The 14,586-nt window shown below is 52.8% G+C and overlaps 5 protein-coding genes across 5 annotated transcripts; 4 read left to right on the plus strand and 1 right to left on the minus strand.

Annotated features, from left to right (window-relative positions):
• Window positions 1–1,165: 1,165 nt before the first annotated feature.
• Window positions 1,166–2,566, plus strand: MRS44_018172 (uncharacterized protein; the record flags this gene model as incomplete). Its single annotated transcript, XM_065616370.1, has 1 exon — window positions 1,166–2,566. The coding sequence occupies one exon, from the start codon at window positions 1,166–1,168 to the stop codon at window positions 2,564–2,566; it is 1,401 nt and encodes a 466-aa protein (XP_065472442.1).
• A 4,190-nt stretch (window positions 2,567–6,756) lies between these two features.
• Window positions 6,757–7,350, minus strand: MRS44_018173 (uncharacterized protein; the record flags this gene model as incomplete). Its single annotated transcript, XM_065616371.1, has 2 exons — window positions 6,757–6,925; window positions 7,100–7,350. The coding sequence occupies 2 exons, from the start codon at window positions 7,348–7,350 to the stop codon at window positions 6,757–6,759; spliced, it is 420 nt and encodes a 139-aa protein (XP_065472443.1).
• A 1,122-nt stretch (window positions 7,351–8,472) lies between these two features.
• MRS44_018174 (uncharacterized protein) lies at window positions 8,473–9,630 on the plus strand (the record flags this gene model as incomplete). Its single annotated transcript, XM_065616372.1, has 1 exon — window positions 8,473–9,630. One exon carries the CDS (start codon window positions 8,473–8,475, stop codon window positions 9,628–9,630), a length of 1,158 nt encoding a protein of 385 aa, XP_065472444.1.
• A 706-nt stretch (window positions 9,631–10,336) lies between these two features.
• On the plus strand, window positions 10,337–10,984 carry MRS44_018175 (uncharacterized protein; the record flags this gene model as incomplete). The annotated part of the gene is made up of 1 exon (XM_065616373.1): window positions 10,337–10,984. One exon carries the CDS (start codon window positions 10,337–10,339, stop codon window positions 10,982–10,984), a length of 648 nt encoding a protein of 215 aa, XP_065472445.1.
• Window positions 10,985–12,730: 1,746 nt separating this feature from the next.
• Window positions 12,731–14,026, plus strand: MRS44_018176 (uncharacterized protein; the record flags this gene model as incomplete). The annotated part of the gene is made up of 4 exons (XM_065616374.1): window positions 12,731–13,072; window positions 13,230–13,299; window positions 13,484–13,608; window positions 13,685–14,026. 4 exons carry the CDS (start codon window positions 12,731–12,733, stop codon window positions 14,024–14,026), a joined length of 879 nt encoding a protein of 292 aa, XP_065472446.1.
• Window positions 14,027–14,586: the final 560 nt, after the last annotated feature.

Raw genomic sequence — 14,586 nt, forward strand, 5'->3', positions numbered from 1 at the left:
GTCGATAGTGAAGATGAGCCGAGGGACATAGATATGGGCATTCCAGTGATTGTGGTTTACCCGCCGTCTGATGATGACTACAATATGGAAGAAGAATCGGAGGATGTGGAGATGCGCGCTGTGATAGAGACCCGGCTAGAGGCGAGTTTGGCAGACCACGCGGCAGGCCACGCCTCCAGTCAACTGCAAGACTTCATCATCGCTGGCGAGAATCGATCAGGAAGAGTAGATAGCAGCCATAGTTCATAGTGATAATCGTCTCGGTACATAAGAACTGGCTGTTTTGTGTTCTCCAAGAATCCCGATGTACTTATCCGTCCCAGCCGAGACAGAGCCAGGACCGAGGGTAGGGCAATACTACCCAGAAACATGGGTGGAAGTCGGCTACAGCAATGGACGTGACAAGGCCATACATTCGTACCTAGTAGGCCGCATGGCCATCACGCCTGTAGGCATGGGAAAGGCACACACAGCGGAGCTATTCGAGCCCTGTAGTCAATCATTACGAAACAGTCCGTCAGACAGTCTGTTTTTCGGGACCATCGCAACTAAGCAGAGGCGTGTGACCTGTTCATCATCTTTTTTCTCTTGTCTGTTTGTTTACTTGTCCTGAAATCTCCAATGGCAGACCGTCCATGTATCGCTCCTTATCATACTCAACTAGATGTCCTTGGAGAGCCCGACACATGATCGGACAAACAGCCCAACAGTGCCCCCAACCCCACCACAACCCCCGCCCATTGGAGCTGAGCTGGGGCAGTTGTTAGTCAGTGGACGTCAGGGTCAAGAAGCGGGCTTTAAAGCATCATAAACACTTACACCTAGTCTTAAACTGCTTGTAATACAGCCGGCGAGGGCCACGGATCGGTGTCTAGCCGCCTCTGTTGACGCTTTTGAGATTCTAAAAGGGTACCCTACGGATGTCGTCGTGCCATCCTGTGTACATCTATAACAAGGTCTATAACAAGGCGGAACCCCGGGCCCTCCCATTATCTCGTGGGCTAGCAAGTCATTCGACAGAGGTACTACTATGTACACATGCATCTCCAGGACCATCCAGCGTCGACGTCCTTTGTCCAGACTCGCCAGAACCTCAACAGTCTGCTGCCGGAACCTAAATCACCGTCAGTCTCCCTGACAGGGCCGGATTCTATAGGCCGACACCATGGGCTACCTCGAGAAGGACGCGAAGGAGCCAGCATGCTCGGTCAAACCGGCTAGCAACACTACCAGCGTCGAGAACATCGGTGCTGGAGGCGTGAATCAGAACCAGATTGTCGGGAGACGGCGGCCGGCAGATGGCGACCGCAGTTCCGAATCGGCGCCGGCATCCAGCTTCCGAACCATGAGCCGCCGAGATACCATCTTCGCCCTCTTGACCAACCAGGTCGGCCTCGGTGTCTTGTCACTGCCAGGCGTGTTGAAGACGCTTGGTATGATCCCGGGAACTCTGGCGATCATCGGCCTGGGCTGCCTCTCCTGGTACACGGCCTTTGAGCTCAAGCTCTTTTACGACCGTCACCCACACGTGCTCAACATCGTGGACATGGCCCGCGTCGTCGGAGGCCGGGGATTTGCGATTGTCGCCGCCTTCGGCATGACCCTGCTGGTCATGATGACCGCCGCGTCGGCATCGGTGACCTTTTCCGTGGCGCTGTCGCTCATCAGTGACAATGCCCTCAGCCCGACCGGGTTCATCGGTGTCGGCTGCCTCTGCTGCTGGCTGCTGTGCGTCCCTCGCACGGCAAAATTCGCTTCCTGGACCGGCATCCCGTCTTGCGTCAGCATTCTGGCCGCAACCGTCGTCCTCATCGCCGGCCTCGCAGTCTCGGAACCGGTCGGCGCCCCGGCCGGATGGAGGCGGGCACCTGTCTGGTTTGCGGCGCCGTCATTCAGGGATGGGCTCAATGCCTGCCTCAAGATCTGCTACGCATTCTCCGGCAACGTCAGCTTCGTCTCTTACATGGCCGAGATGACGGACCCGCAGAGGGACTTTGCCGCTGCACTCGCCTGGCTCGAGGCGAGCTCCATCGGCTTCTACGTTTTCGTCGCCGTTACGATCTACTGCCTTGCCGGCGAGTACACGGCGTCGCCCGCGCTGGGCTCGACTTCAGTTGCCTTTGCCAGGGTCGCCTACGGCCTCGTGATCCCATCTGTCCTGACAAAGGGCCTGGCGTTCGGCCATACGGGGATCAAGTATGCTTACGTCGAGGTCATGAAGTATTTCGGCATTGCGCAAGAAATCACAGCCAGCAACAAAAGGTCGTGGCTGATCTGGCTGGGCATCGTCACTGTCTTTTGGATCCTATCTTTTGTCTTGTCGATTGCAGTTCCCGTTTTCGACTCCATCGTGTCGATGACGTCGGCGGTCACCGTAGCGTGGTTCTCGTTTGGGATCAGCGCCATATTCTCACTTCACAGGAGCGCCAAGCGCTGTGGCTGGCGCAATACATGTTTGGCTGTTTTTAATGTGCTTCTCATCGCCGGCTCGCTGTTTCTTAATGGAGCGGGTCTGTGGTCATCGACAACGGGATTAAAGGAGGCCATGGATTCTGGAAGGCACTGAATGGAGAAACGCGTCGATTATTGAGAGTCGCAGGGTGTTATTTACAGGCTTGTTCTCGGACTCCTGATTTTGTTTATGGAGTGGTTTGTTTCATGTATTTACTTATTTGTTTCTTTTTGTTTTCCTTATGCTTTTTTTTTTTTTTTTTTTTTTAAAAAAAAAAAAGCCTGTTAGTCTCTTTTCTTGACTCTTTCGTCAAACGCAGTCAAAAATTCTAGGAGGGAATGTCAACAAAATATAGTTCCGTTGCATGCCATCATTCTTCAGCGTGCAGCCAGCTCGATATCTAAGTTAACAGTGGAATCATTGTAGAAAGTCTTGGCCGTCTTCACAGGTCATCCTTCGTGAATCCTGCCCCAGTCAATTACAGCCGTGTGATGTATGTGATACGTGCCGCAGCGATGTTCCCGGTCGAGCAGGTTTTGTTCTGGCTGATGATACAGCTGCTTGGCGCCATCGTTTCGCCCTGCGGGCCATGTCCAGAGATGGCCTGTCTCGCTGCGTAATGCTGGTGTTGCGGAGTGCAGTAAGCGCGAATGAGAGTTGGGAAAACCATAAGCGTAGAGTGCTAGTCGGCTTTCGTGTGTCTAAATTCGACCTGTTTCCTCTGCTCATTCACGTCTTGTCAAGAGGCAACAATTGAATCCCCGTCTGCTTGGGCCATGTACGACCCTCAGCTACACCGCTTCATCCCATGTTCCGCCGTATGTGGCACCCCTGGCGGCACTGCCAGTCAAAAAAGACAAGTAGGCAGGTAAACGTGCCACCGCTGTCAACTCGAGTCAGCCTGTGCGTTGGAAACAGTCGCAAACCTACCCGATTGATGTCTAAACCCGTCGGCCAGGCTACTATTATCGCTCGGCACGCATACCGTACCTACATAAAACAGCGCTGCATCTTCAACAGCCGACAACTTAGGCTTTCCCCCACAACTGATGGCTCGCGACGGATACACCAGACTCGACGGCAGAGGGAGCTTACGACGCCGCTTAGTAGATGAGCCCATCGGTTCCAGAAAACAGACCGAGGCATGGAGGAAGCTCAGGAGCCTCATGAAGAGGCGGGCAGAGTCGCCGCTTAATCGTGACCTGGCCCCGACCGACGGGCCAGCCCAGCTTGGCTGTGATCGTGCGACGAGCCGGCTGACGGATGCGCCCTGCTCGAGCGGGGAGGACAAAGCCGAGTCGAGAAATTCTCCCGACTGTACAGATAGCCATATCTCCATTGAATTTTCCCACAATCATGCTTGTCGTGAATTTGGAGAAGACGAAGACTTCCGCTGTCTTTGGCTTTCCTCGGGTGAGGATGAGGATGACAGTGATCAAGCACACGGGGATGCAGTATCTGTAGCATCGTGGCCTAGACCGGCTTGAGCTGTATTTTATTTACGTAGCGTCGATGTATACAGCATGCGTATATGGCTTTAGTAACCCGAATTGCTCCAGGTGTTACTCAAAGTCAGGGTTGCGGAGGCTGTTGGACAGGCTCGGCCCATTGACGGAGGCGTTACGGCGGCCGTCCGAATTGGCTTGCGACAAGATCAAGGACAGATAAGGACACACGAGGACACACGAGGAACCGAATAAAAAGGCTCGACTGCCACAGCCCCAAGTGCAAGGCCACACAGATGGTGCCTCAGACATCAAGAACCCCACAAATCAATTGGTAACCAGTTTCAACTACATATTTCCGTAGGAGACGTAGGTCCAGAAGCCTTGTCGCGTCCAAATCCAATCCCCCAGCTCACTGAATACAATACCGATTAATACAAAGTATTATACCTCTCGTCTGAACCTGATCGTCAATTGCATCAATACACTTCCTGGCCGAGCTCTTCATGGAGCCACTCGGGCCCTCAAAACGAGGACACATATCCGGCCTTCTTCCTCATCAGCCAACACATGTCATAGATGTCCCCGCAGGGCGCAACAGCGAACGCTATTATATACCTCTATACAACGTAAAATTCTCCTACACAAAAAGCCCCCCCACCGCAGGTTCCGTGGCTTACACCGCAGTAGGTCCCCCCGGGGGGCGTAGAAGGGCTCAGGGATTGCTGGCCACGGGACTGTATGGTCGAAGAGTGGCAGTTTCACAACGAAAGCAATTCTGGATGGGTCTGTCTCGGATCAGAAAAATCCTTTAGGCGAGCTCTCGGTGCGTTTCCACACGATGCCTGTCATGTATAAAGCATGAGTAAAACATGCGCGCCGAACCCCGAAACCTACGCGGGGCTTGATTCTCCCAAGATCGGACACGGCTGACAGAGAGAAGCAGAGGGGCTACAAGAAGCGAAGCGCTTGCACCCACCTCTCGAATACTCGGCCGCAAACAGATTTGAGAGCATTAAGCTGGAGATCGTAGATCGCACCTCGGTCAAGCCAACATTCATCAGATTGCATTTCGATCCGCTCGGAGGGCTGACGCGATGCGGCGGCGAAGATCAGATAGACTGGATCAGGAACATCCCACCCGGCATACACGTGGCAGAGACGCAGAGAATACTGATATCAGGGCTGGCATATAGCCCCACCATGCAGGAGCTGAGCTCCTGGATCTGCTCGAAACTCGGCATAGACTGTTTGCTTGCTGTCAGCTCGCGCACGATCCATGCAGGCAGTTCGCGCGCGCTCGCACTCACACTCACGTGCTCCCTCGCCATGGCGGATGGCATGTCCATAGACAAGATTGGTAATCTTCTCGACAAGCAGGTGTTCGGCTACGAGACTGTGAGGATCCTTGTTGAGCGGAAGAGTAACAACGGTGCTGCATCACAGGCCTCTCGGCCAAGCCCACCAGCTCCCCTTGTCGTGCTGGGATCATCCAGGCTGCCACCCCAGTGGCCTAAGATGGTCTCTAGATGGAGACATTGGCAAGACGGGCCGGGCAGCAATGCAACCTGGGACGAACCGAAGAATGTAGGACAATTTTGAACAGGGTGACATTTACCTAGACATTAGAAACCGGCAGCCACATACCTTTCATACCATCAAGCGGAATCAGGATGATTTGCAACCGCTCATAAACGTCCCTTTCACGGCAAAACGAAAGCTACCAGATGTCCCGAGGCCCGAGTCCTGACTCTACCGTTGTGAGATGATTTTGAAAGCGCGCATCAGCCTATTTTCCGCCTGTCCGATGTCATGGCTACTTGCCCCACCATCGGCTCACAGCCCAAAGAGTACTCCTGCGCACATCTCCCGCGCACCGTCTTTGCATGCAATGCCGTCTCCAGACGGACAGCTTTATCACCTAGCGAGCACAGCGACAAGTCCATCCAACTGTTAACAGCAACATGATATCAAAGGCCAGGCCCGCGATATCTCTGCTTCAGAAATGGGCACGGTCGTCGACTAGGGGTTTCCATTCTCACGAATGTCGCCAAGCCGTGCTTGGTCTGTACCACTACTAGCACCGCCTCAAACACCTCAACTACCCTGTAGTTTTCGACTACTCTAACGCCAAGTAGGCATACACGCCTTTGGAAATCATAGCTACAGTCCGTTTTCGACATCGTCAGTCAGCCAAGAGGGACGATTACCTGCTTTTTCACCCCACCGCAGACTCTCCTCCCGAGTTGTGTTACTATGTGGGCCCAAACATCAGAGCTTCCACGGCCTCTTGGCCCACAATACTGTAAGCAAGAGAGGCAAATTCAACGAGTCAGAGGAATCGAGGCCCAGTTAACAACAACAGCAGGGGAGGAAGAGTGTTTCCTAATCAACAACTCCGACCTTGAGATTTGCTTGATTCTTTCGACCTTAAAGCGAGCAGCCGACCCACAGGAAATACAGGATGAATGGCACGATAAGCGAACTGGCCAACAGCCAAACCGTGAGGCTACAACAGCGTCATCGGTCGGCGCAAAACGACATCGGAGGCGAATCAGACTGGGAGACGATCTCTACGACCTTTTGCGATCGTGAGGTGGTTGCGCGAAGTTGGGCAGCATGTAGCAGCATTGGGGGTACGGCGGCAGTCGCGCGACGCCGATGTCACCGACTGAATTCCGCAATGGGGCAACTGATTGTCCGGCCTTTGCTTCTTTGGTCAGATGCTGAATCCATGGGAGTACAATGGCCGTGGCAAAAAGAAAAAGAAATATAGGACAAATTCTGAAGTAATGTTGGAATTACTGGGAATTACTATTGCACAACCAACCACTCCACCCGACGCTCGCTGAGCAACCTCTATGCTGCTGCTGCTGCTGCTGCTGCTGCTGCTGAACCTTCATGACTAGCTTGGTCATCGTGGTCATATCTTCTTCCCAGGTCAGGCAGACAAATAGCTCGACGGCCAGATGAGAAACTACTTGACACCTTCAAATCCAACTCTCCGGCAGTGGCAGCATTAGCATTCCTGTGTCACTGGAGACTATACTGCCAAGCGGTAGAAGCCAGTATTTCCCAACGGACAACGTCGGCAGCGGCGTCGTTTCTGACAGGCCACTAACCCTCGTTCATCCCATGGCACTCGCACAGCTAGTACTGCCAGGAATGCCTGCTTCCTCCGGGGCATCCAGGCGTGCCATACACACCACCAACCATCCACAGAATGACATCGACAAACCACCAGATACCACCGCCACCAAGAGTCAACAGTTTGAACACGGCCAAGGGCCAGTGGTGAGCGTAGAACTGATCGACTCCAAGCGTGCCCACCACAAATGACAGAATCAGCGCTGTCCTCTCCTGCCGATAACACTTGGCTGTGATGGGCCTTTCATCAAATCCTCCCCAGGACCGTCTTGCCAGGTCGAAGGGCTTCTCGTTGGCCACTGGCATTGTATGGTCAGCTGGAAAGCGGCCAGCTGGACGTATTGGTGTCTAATGAAGCTCACTCACCGACGATGGCATACGCCATGGTGCCAGCTAGGATCACCGCTAGATAGCCCATCAGAACAAGCTTCCAATGCCTCGTCATCAGACAAGCTGCCCCGCTCGCCAGGCTGTCCGTGAACAAGCGTAGAGAGCGAGGTTCACTAGCCATGCGAGTATTCATGATGATGGGAAGAAGCTAGACGGGGAAGGAGGGGAATGACGATAAGTTGGGTGATAGGCAGAGGCCGGGACAGCTGATGATCGTTGCACAGGTCAGCTAGTATATCAGAAACGGCGAGAAGATAAATAAACACCATGCTTTGGACTGATGATATGCAACAAGCTACAACCATTTTCTTGTTTTAGAACTGTTCAGTTTTCGAGGTGTCGAAAAGTCCAGACCGGGACGCCCAGCGGCCGAAGCGATTGTGGATTTGATGTACATAATAGCTATTTGTCTGAAAGAGGTTTATTGCCTGGCCAAATACTGGCTTTGTACATACCGGCATCGGTTGCCGTGTGATATCCCGCAGGTCGAAGAGCATGGCCAGGCTTTGTGCCAGTATCCAATACCTATACGCCACTCAAAAGTGGCTATGAATGTCTTTTTTTCCCTCTCTCTCTCTGTTTATCCTTTGGGCTTAGTTTCTGTCTGGAATCCCTTCCCAGAGTGCTTGGTAATCCTACGAATAGAAGACCGTATATCGCTCACTTGAAAGAGTGTAAAGTGAGAGACCCGCATTCGTCACGATTACGAGAAGCACGCCCTCCCTTCGTCGCCATTCCCGCCGAAACAGGTCGAGATTAGCTGAATACGGTAGCTGGTTCGACTGTTATTATCTTGCGATTTATTTGAGCCTGCTTCGAAAGACCAAAAACTCTAGTTAGATGGCAAGCCAACATTGTCACGAGATTATACCACTAGCTAATTAAAATATAAAAGACTCTTCCCCATTGCTGACAGACCTCTCTCTCTCTTGTTCCATCAGGATAACTCTTCCATTCTTCTCCTCTTCCCCTCTTTCTCTCTTTCCCCGCGAGATTATCCATCACGTGTAGCGAGCCTTTGGCCTCACACGTCCCATCATGACCTCTCTGCCACACCACAAGGCCGACGTCCTGCGTTCTCTGGCACAGTCCTTCAACCGTGCCGAAGTTTTACAGTCGAAAGAGCTCCACAAAGTACGTGTTGAGAACTGTGTCGGCTTTTGCAAGGTTCCCCTGGGCATCGCGGGTCCGCTGCGCTTGGCCGGGCCTGCCGCCTCTCTCGGCGATGTTTATGCCCCGCTGGCTACTTATGAATCCACACTTGTCGCCAGCTGCTCCCGGGGCTGCAAGGCTTTCAATGCCTCTGGAGGCATACATATCGAAACACTCGGGAACAGCATGTCCCGAGCTCCCGTCTTCGTCTTTGACAACCCCGGTCAGGCAGTCGCCTTTGCCAACGCGTTGCCAAAGATGCAGTCTGCATTTGCGCAATGGGCGGAGGCGACGAGCAAGCATGTCCGGCTCCAGACGATAAAGCCTGCCATCATCGGCTCCCAGGTCCACGTCCTCTGTAGCTACAGCTGCGGAAGCGCAGCGGGACAGAACATGGTCACCAAAGCCACCCAGTATGCCTGCGACATGCTGCGAGAGACGCTCACAGACAAGTACGGCATCCGGGGCTTTTTGATCGAAGGCCAGCTGGCGTCAGACAAGAAACCTTCGTGGGGGAACGTCAAGATGGCCCGTGGTGTTGAGGTCGTTGCCTGGGGCACAATCTCACCTGATGCCTGCCAGAAGGTGCTGGGCTGCACCACCGAGCAGCTGTATCTTGCCCAGAGAACACTCAAGGAGGGCGGGATCAGGAACGGCCAGTTCGGCTCCAACATCAACACGGCCAACATCATCGCAGCCATGTTCATAGCGACCGGCCAGGATCCTGCCAGCACAGCCGAGGCGTCCTGGAGCCATCTAACCTCGGAGCTCGACCCTGGGACAGGTGCGATAAGCATGAGCCTCTATCTCCCATCATTGCCCGTCGGCACCGTCGGGGGCGGTACCGCGTATCCCATGCAGAGGGAGGCCCTCAAGATGCTGCAATGTGACGGCGACGGAGCGGAGCAGAAAGAGCGGCTGGCCGGGCTCGTTGCGGCATTCTGCCTTGCACTAGACGCCAGCACGAGCTCGGCCATCGCTAACGATACTTTCACTGCCAGCCATATGCGGCTTGCCCGAGGGGAGGCATGGGCGAGCCTGTGATCCGACCATTACTTGCCTGCCCTGATGTCCCAGCACAAGATGTCTCCTATTCAGGGTGAAAGAGTCAGTCTCCTTGTTCCCTTTCTTCCTTTCTTTCTTTTTTTCTCTCCCTTCTTGTGCTTACTGCGATGTAGTTTAGCAAGATTGCGGCTGGTCCATTCATTTCCAGATCAGCACAAGGAATGACTCTACCATGCACACTACTACACCTTCCGCCCCTTTCAATTTCAAACCAAAGGTGTCTGCCACGCTGCACTGAGGCTATGCAACCTGAGGGCCCGTAGTAGGTTGATTAGCCCCCACTCAGATGGCAAGCTAGACGGGCATCTCTCCACTCAGGCATTCTCCAAGCCAGACTCTAGAGACCTACTTACACACTCTCCATCTCGGCTCTGGTTATATAAACCGGTTCATCTCCTTCCACTCCTCCTTTTTTTTCTTCTCCTTTCTTTATAGCATCAAGGATTTTTTCCTCTCGTCAAACTCCAAACTAAGATTCGCTATCGATAAATCACGAGCGCACACACCCAGAAATACACAACCCGTCGATCAAGGACACTTGCTCATACCCGCATTTGTCACGCCAGCAGCAGACTTTTTTTGTTTTTTTTTCTTTTTTATTTATTTATTTATTTATTTATTTATTTATTTATTTATTTCTTCTTTGTTCTTCGACGGCGGATTCAACTGTGCGAGGCAGAGGATCATGGAGCAGACCAAGGCTGTGCTCATCGCTGTCGTAGCAGTCCTCTTCTGGGGCGCTCCGGCACTTTTACTTGCCCACATACTTTTCGCGAGGGCGGCCTGCAGATGTGACCAGAGCAGGCCCGTGCCAGCTGTCAGATATTTCGCCCTGGCGTTTTGTTGGCCCATCGCCGTCCCGTCGCTGTGGTTGATGACGCTCCGCCCGTCCTCACCACGCGTCCCCACGACTCCAGGACATCAAGAGGATGATGGCGAAAATTGGCGGCGCTCACTATGGGCCGCCGTTGGTAACCGGTATCGATGCATGGTGTCCAAGATGAGAAAGTCCCCAGAGCCGCACCTCACAGACGTCGAGAGCCAAGTTACGGCCGATGCCGTGCCAAAGATCCAACCCAATCGCCTTTACGCAGCCAGAGGACCAAGTCCAAATTCCAATGCCCAAAACGCGGGTAGTCCACGCCATGGCGGCGAAGGCCTGCCCACGCAATATGTCGACCGACAGTGCCAAGCAGGCATCGACCTAACGGTGCCGCCGCCTGGGTATCTGGCGGCTGTAAGAGAGACTACGTCCAGATTTGCAACGCTGGACGAGCAGCCACCTCCTCCTACATACGAAGCACGACACAACATAGCCGAGGATCGGAGGTAGCACTTTACTACCCACAGATGGAGCTTCACGTCAAGTACTGAGACCAGGGTCGAGAGAATACCTAGAAGCGTGTGGGTGGTGCGGGTCGAGCATCTCCCACCATATGTTAGAGCAGTCACCCAAATTGGCATGGAATGATTATGCTAAAGCCAAAATAAATCACCCACAAGTCACTCCTCCGAAACTAGATCTGAACTTTCAAGCCTACAGAAACCGGCCGTTCTCGTCCATGCGACTGTTCTCGGCCGTTATTCAACACGGGCTCTGTGAATCAGATGTATATGGTATCTCCAAGCTCGTGCTGCGCAACATCTTAAATAAGACCATACATGATGCAAATTGGCCCATGCTAGCTTACGTCCGATGCAGTTTTTTCCGCGTCCTTTGCCTTCCAATCGGCCATTCGCTTCAGAGGCGCACGTAGACTTTGAAACTACGTAAAAGACTGTCAATGCCAACCACTTTCCCTTTAGCTGTCACTTCCTCCTCTTTTTTTTCTTTCTTTTTCTCTTTTTAATTCTTCCTGCCCCACCCTCTTAGCAGTGTTGTCTAATATGCCGCACAGAAGGCCGTAGCAATTTCAATCCATCATCATGTCCCATCCAACAACCTTTGCCCTGTTTCCCCTCTTGCCGTTAGAGTTACGGGTGCAACCATGCCAATCGTATCTCTCAAGCTAGACGCCATTTGTCATGCGGAAGATAGATCCAGAGAGCTGGATAATAGGGTAGATTATCTTCTATTGCATTGGTGTGTAAGACGGCCTTTATTAAATGTGAAAGGATCACAAGTCTTTTCTCGGAACTTCCCCCTGTTCGCCTGTCCGTGTCTCAAACGGCATTCTTGTTGCCGGATCTTGCACGGGTTCACCTCCAAGCACAGCCAACAGTGAAAGTAGACAAATCGAGCCCCTTTCTAGAATGTCGTCCCCCAGACCCCAAAGCCGAGTCTTTCTATGCTTGTCCCGATGCTCCTCAAAAGAAGCTTGTCACGCTGTAGCGCAGCATAGATTTCCGACACGAAAAGAAGTGTACAGGATCGTCGCTGCGCTACTCTCTCTATTCGGAGTATGTAAAGGTTGGCAAGTCTGATCCCTAGTCGGGGACGTTGTCGCTCATTGCAGTGGTTTGGAGTAGCTGGAGGCTAGCTAGCTAGTTGCTTAGCTGAGCGGCAGTCGACAAAGATCGGGCTTGGCTGCAGGCGGCCCTACATGCACTGTTAGCCCAACAGACAATGATCCGAAATCATCCACCCGTCTGATCCTCAATTCGGACCTTGGTGACTAGTCTCATAGTTTACAGCAAATCTCCGCCAAAGGCTGCCTGATGGCGGCAGCTTCAAGCCCAATAGATGTACATAGTATGTACTGCAACTGCTCCACAGGAACCCCAATTCATTGTGCCAAGGTGGGTCGTCTGTCCTCCCCCTGGGTAGTGCCACGCAAACAAAGAGTTTTACTTTGGCCGCTCATGTCCTATATTCAACAAACCATTCGTGCCTCTATCTGAAACGTTTGTGATCAGGCCGGTTCATCCAGAACCAAAAGTCGGATAACAGGTGCTTCAAATATAGGACGCGGCTCCGACAGCAAAGGTGCTTAAATTTCAGGAACCAACCCAGGAGACTTTGCTAGCCTATGCTCAATCAAGTATTAAGGCGTACAACATTCCTCTCTCTTTCTTTCTCCCAGACTCTCTCGTCTCTCTCTCTCTCAACATTGTCTCCTAGACACTACCCCGAAACGACATGGCCGACTCGAACCCAGACGCAGTCAACCTCTTGCGGGCTTCCCTTGCCCGCTGGGATCAATACCTTCGGGAGGTCGATGAACCGGATGCCGTCTTTCAAGAAAAACGAAACAAGATCAGTGATCGGTCCAAGAAAAGGCTGGAAGAGTTCGCCCTCAACCCCTCGAACGACAACATCGCCATTCTTCAGCAAGCATTGCTCTCTGATGCTCGGGAAATCGAGAGGCTCGAGCTCGAGCATGCGGCTATCATAGCCCGGAAGCAAAAGCTCCGGGGCGAGGCAGCCGAGGGGGTGGCAGGAAGGATCCTGGGAGATTTGGTCGACATCCTAGGCCTGCCCGTCATACAGCGATTGGCACCAGGACTGCTTCCCCCCAGGAAGAGCAGGGGGCTACTTCAAAACTTTTGAATAAAAGCGACTGCCCTTCCACCGCAGCTCGGCCAGCGACAGTGGTCGAGGAAGTGTCCACGCCCTCTACTAACAAATACAACACAAGGAGCAGGAGAAGGCTTTGCCAGAGAACGCCGGCGGCTACAAACATACCTACCGCCAAAGGCGAAAGCGCGGTAAGTGGTCAAGCAGTTGTTTTTTCTGTTTTTATTTTTTTGCTTCTTCTTCTTTTTCTTTTTTCATTTCATTTTCTCGTCTTACATTTCACTCTCCTTCACTCTTTACTAATCCTTCCCAAAAAAAAAAAAAAAAAAAAAACTTTCAACCCTTGCCAGCGCTGCTTTACTAATGATCACTCAGCTGAAGAGAAAGAGGGACATAGACACCGACAACATCAGAGGGAAAAAATCCATCAGGACGACACCGAGGCAGCCGAGCCCAAGTCAGCCGAGCCCAAGACAATCGCCACCCTCCAAAGAAGCAACGTACGGCAGCGTAAGCTCACCATCGCCGCCCTCTTTCACCCCCAATAGTCCACATCGCTACAATAACGAGGACAAGGCCGCAATCCAGAAGCCGTGCGCGACCCAGCAGAGCAAAGACATCAGATTCGGAATAAATGGCCAGGCTGCCCGTATCATGGTTCGCTGGGACCCCGTTCGCCTCCTCTGGGTCTGCGCAGTGCATTTCCCACAAGGTCAAGTCACTCCTGGACTTGATACTATGATGCGTCGCTCAGTCGTTCCCGCTTTCATCCGCCTCGTCGGCCGGAGACAGGTAGCGAACCGACTCGAACATCCGACGACAGCATCGGAAGGCTCACAACCATCAGGTGGTTGTCACCTCAGCCAAAGCAGTGGGGAGGAACCCAACAAGAACATTAGCAACGCAAGACAGGACTAGAGTTTCGGTTCTGATAGGAACCACATAGAAAACAGAAAACATGTACTATTCATCTTTCATTTACATCACAGACAAGCGGGTGTCTCACAAGTATCCCTGTCCCACATTGTGTGGCCGAGGAACCCTCACCTGCAGCCCCCCAAGCTGGAAACCAAGTGCCACCGCCTTTGTGAAGGTTCCCCTCACAAAATCTGATGGAAGCCAAATCATATTATTCATACGTATGTGTGCTTTGTCAGAGACGAGAGTCCACCGCCCTCCGCTGTGCTGCTTCCAACCAGATGTTCGTGACCACATCCTGCATCGCGCCTCTTCCATGGTCCTCGTCGTACCGTCTCGAATCTATGAATAACCTTGCCATCGATGCTGCCATAGGACCATGAACTAGATTGGGGGGTGTGGCTGCTGCTGTTGCTGCTTCTTCACAAACTTCAGAACCCGTCATCCCAACAGAGGCTGCTGGTCCCGCCCTTGAGGCCTTTACCATGGCGTGCAGCAACGCTGTCCTGGATATACCAGCAACTTGTACACTGTCGCAGGTCAGATTGATGTGAAGGTCA

This window comes from Fusarium solani (genome assembly GCF_023522795.1).
Source record: "Fusarium solani strain SB1 chromosome Unknown bctg00000015, whole genome shotgun sequence".
NCBI lineage: Eukaryota > Fungi > Ascomycota > Sordariomycetes > Hypocreales > Nectriaceae > Fusarium > Fusarium solani.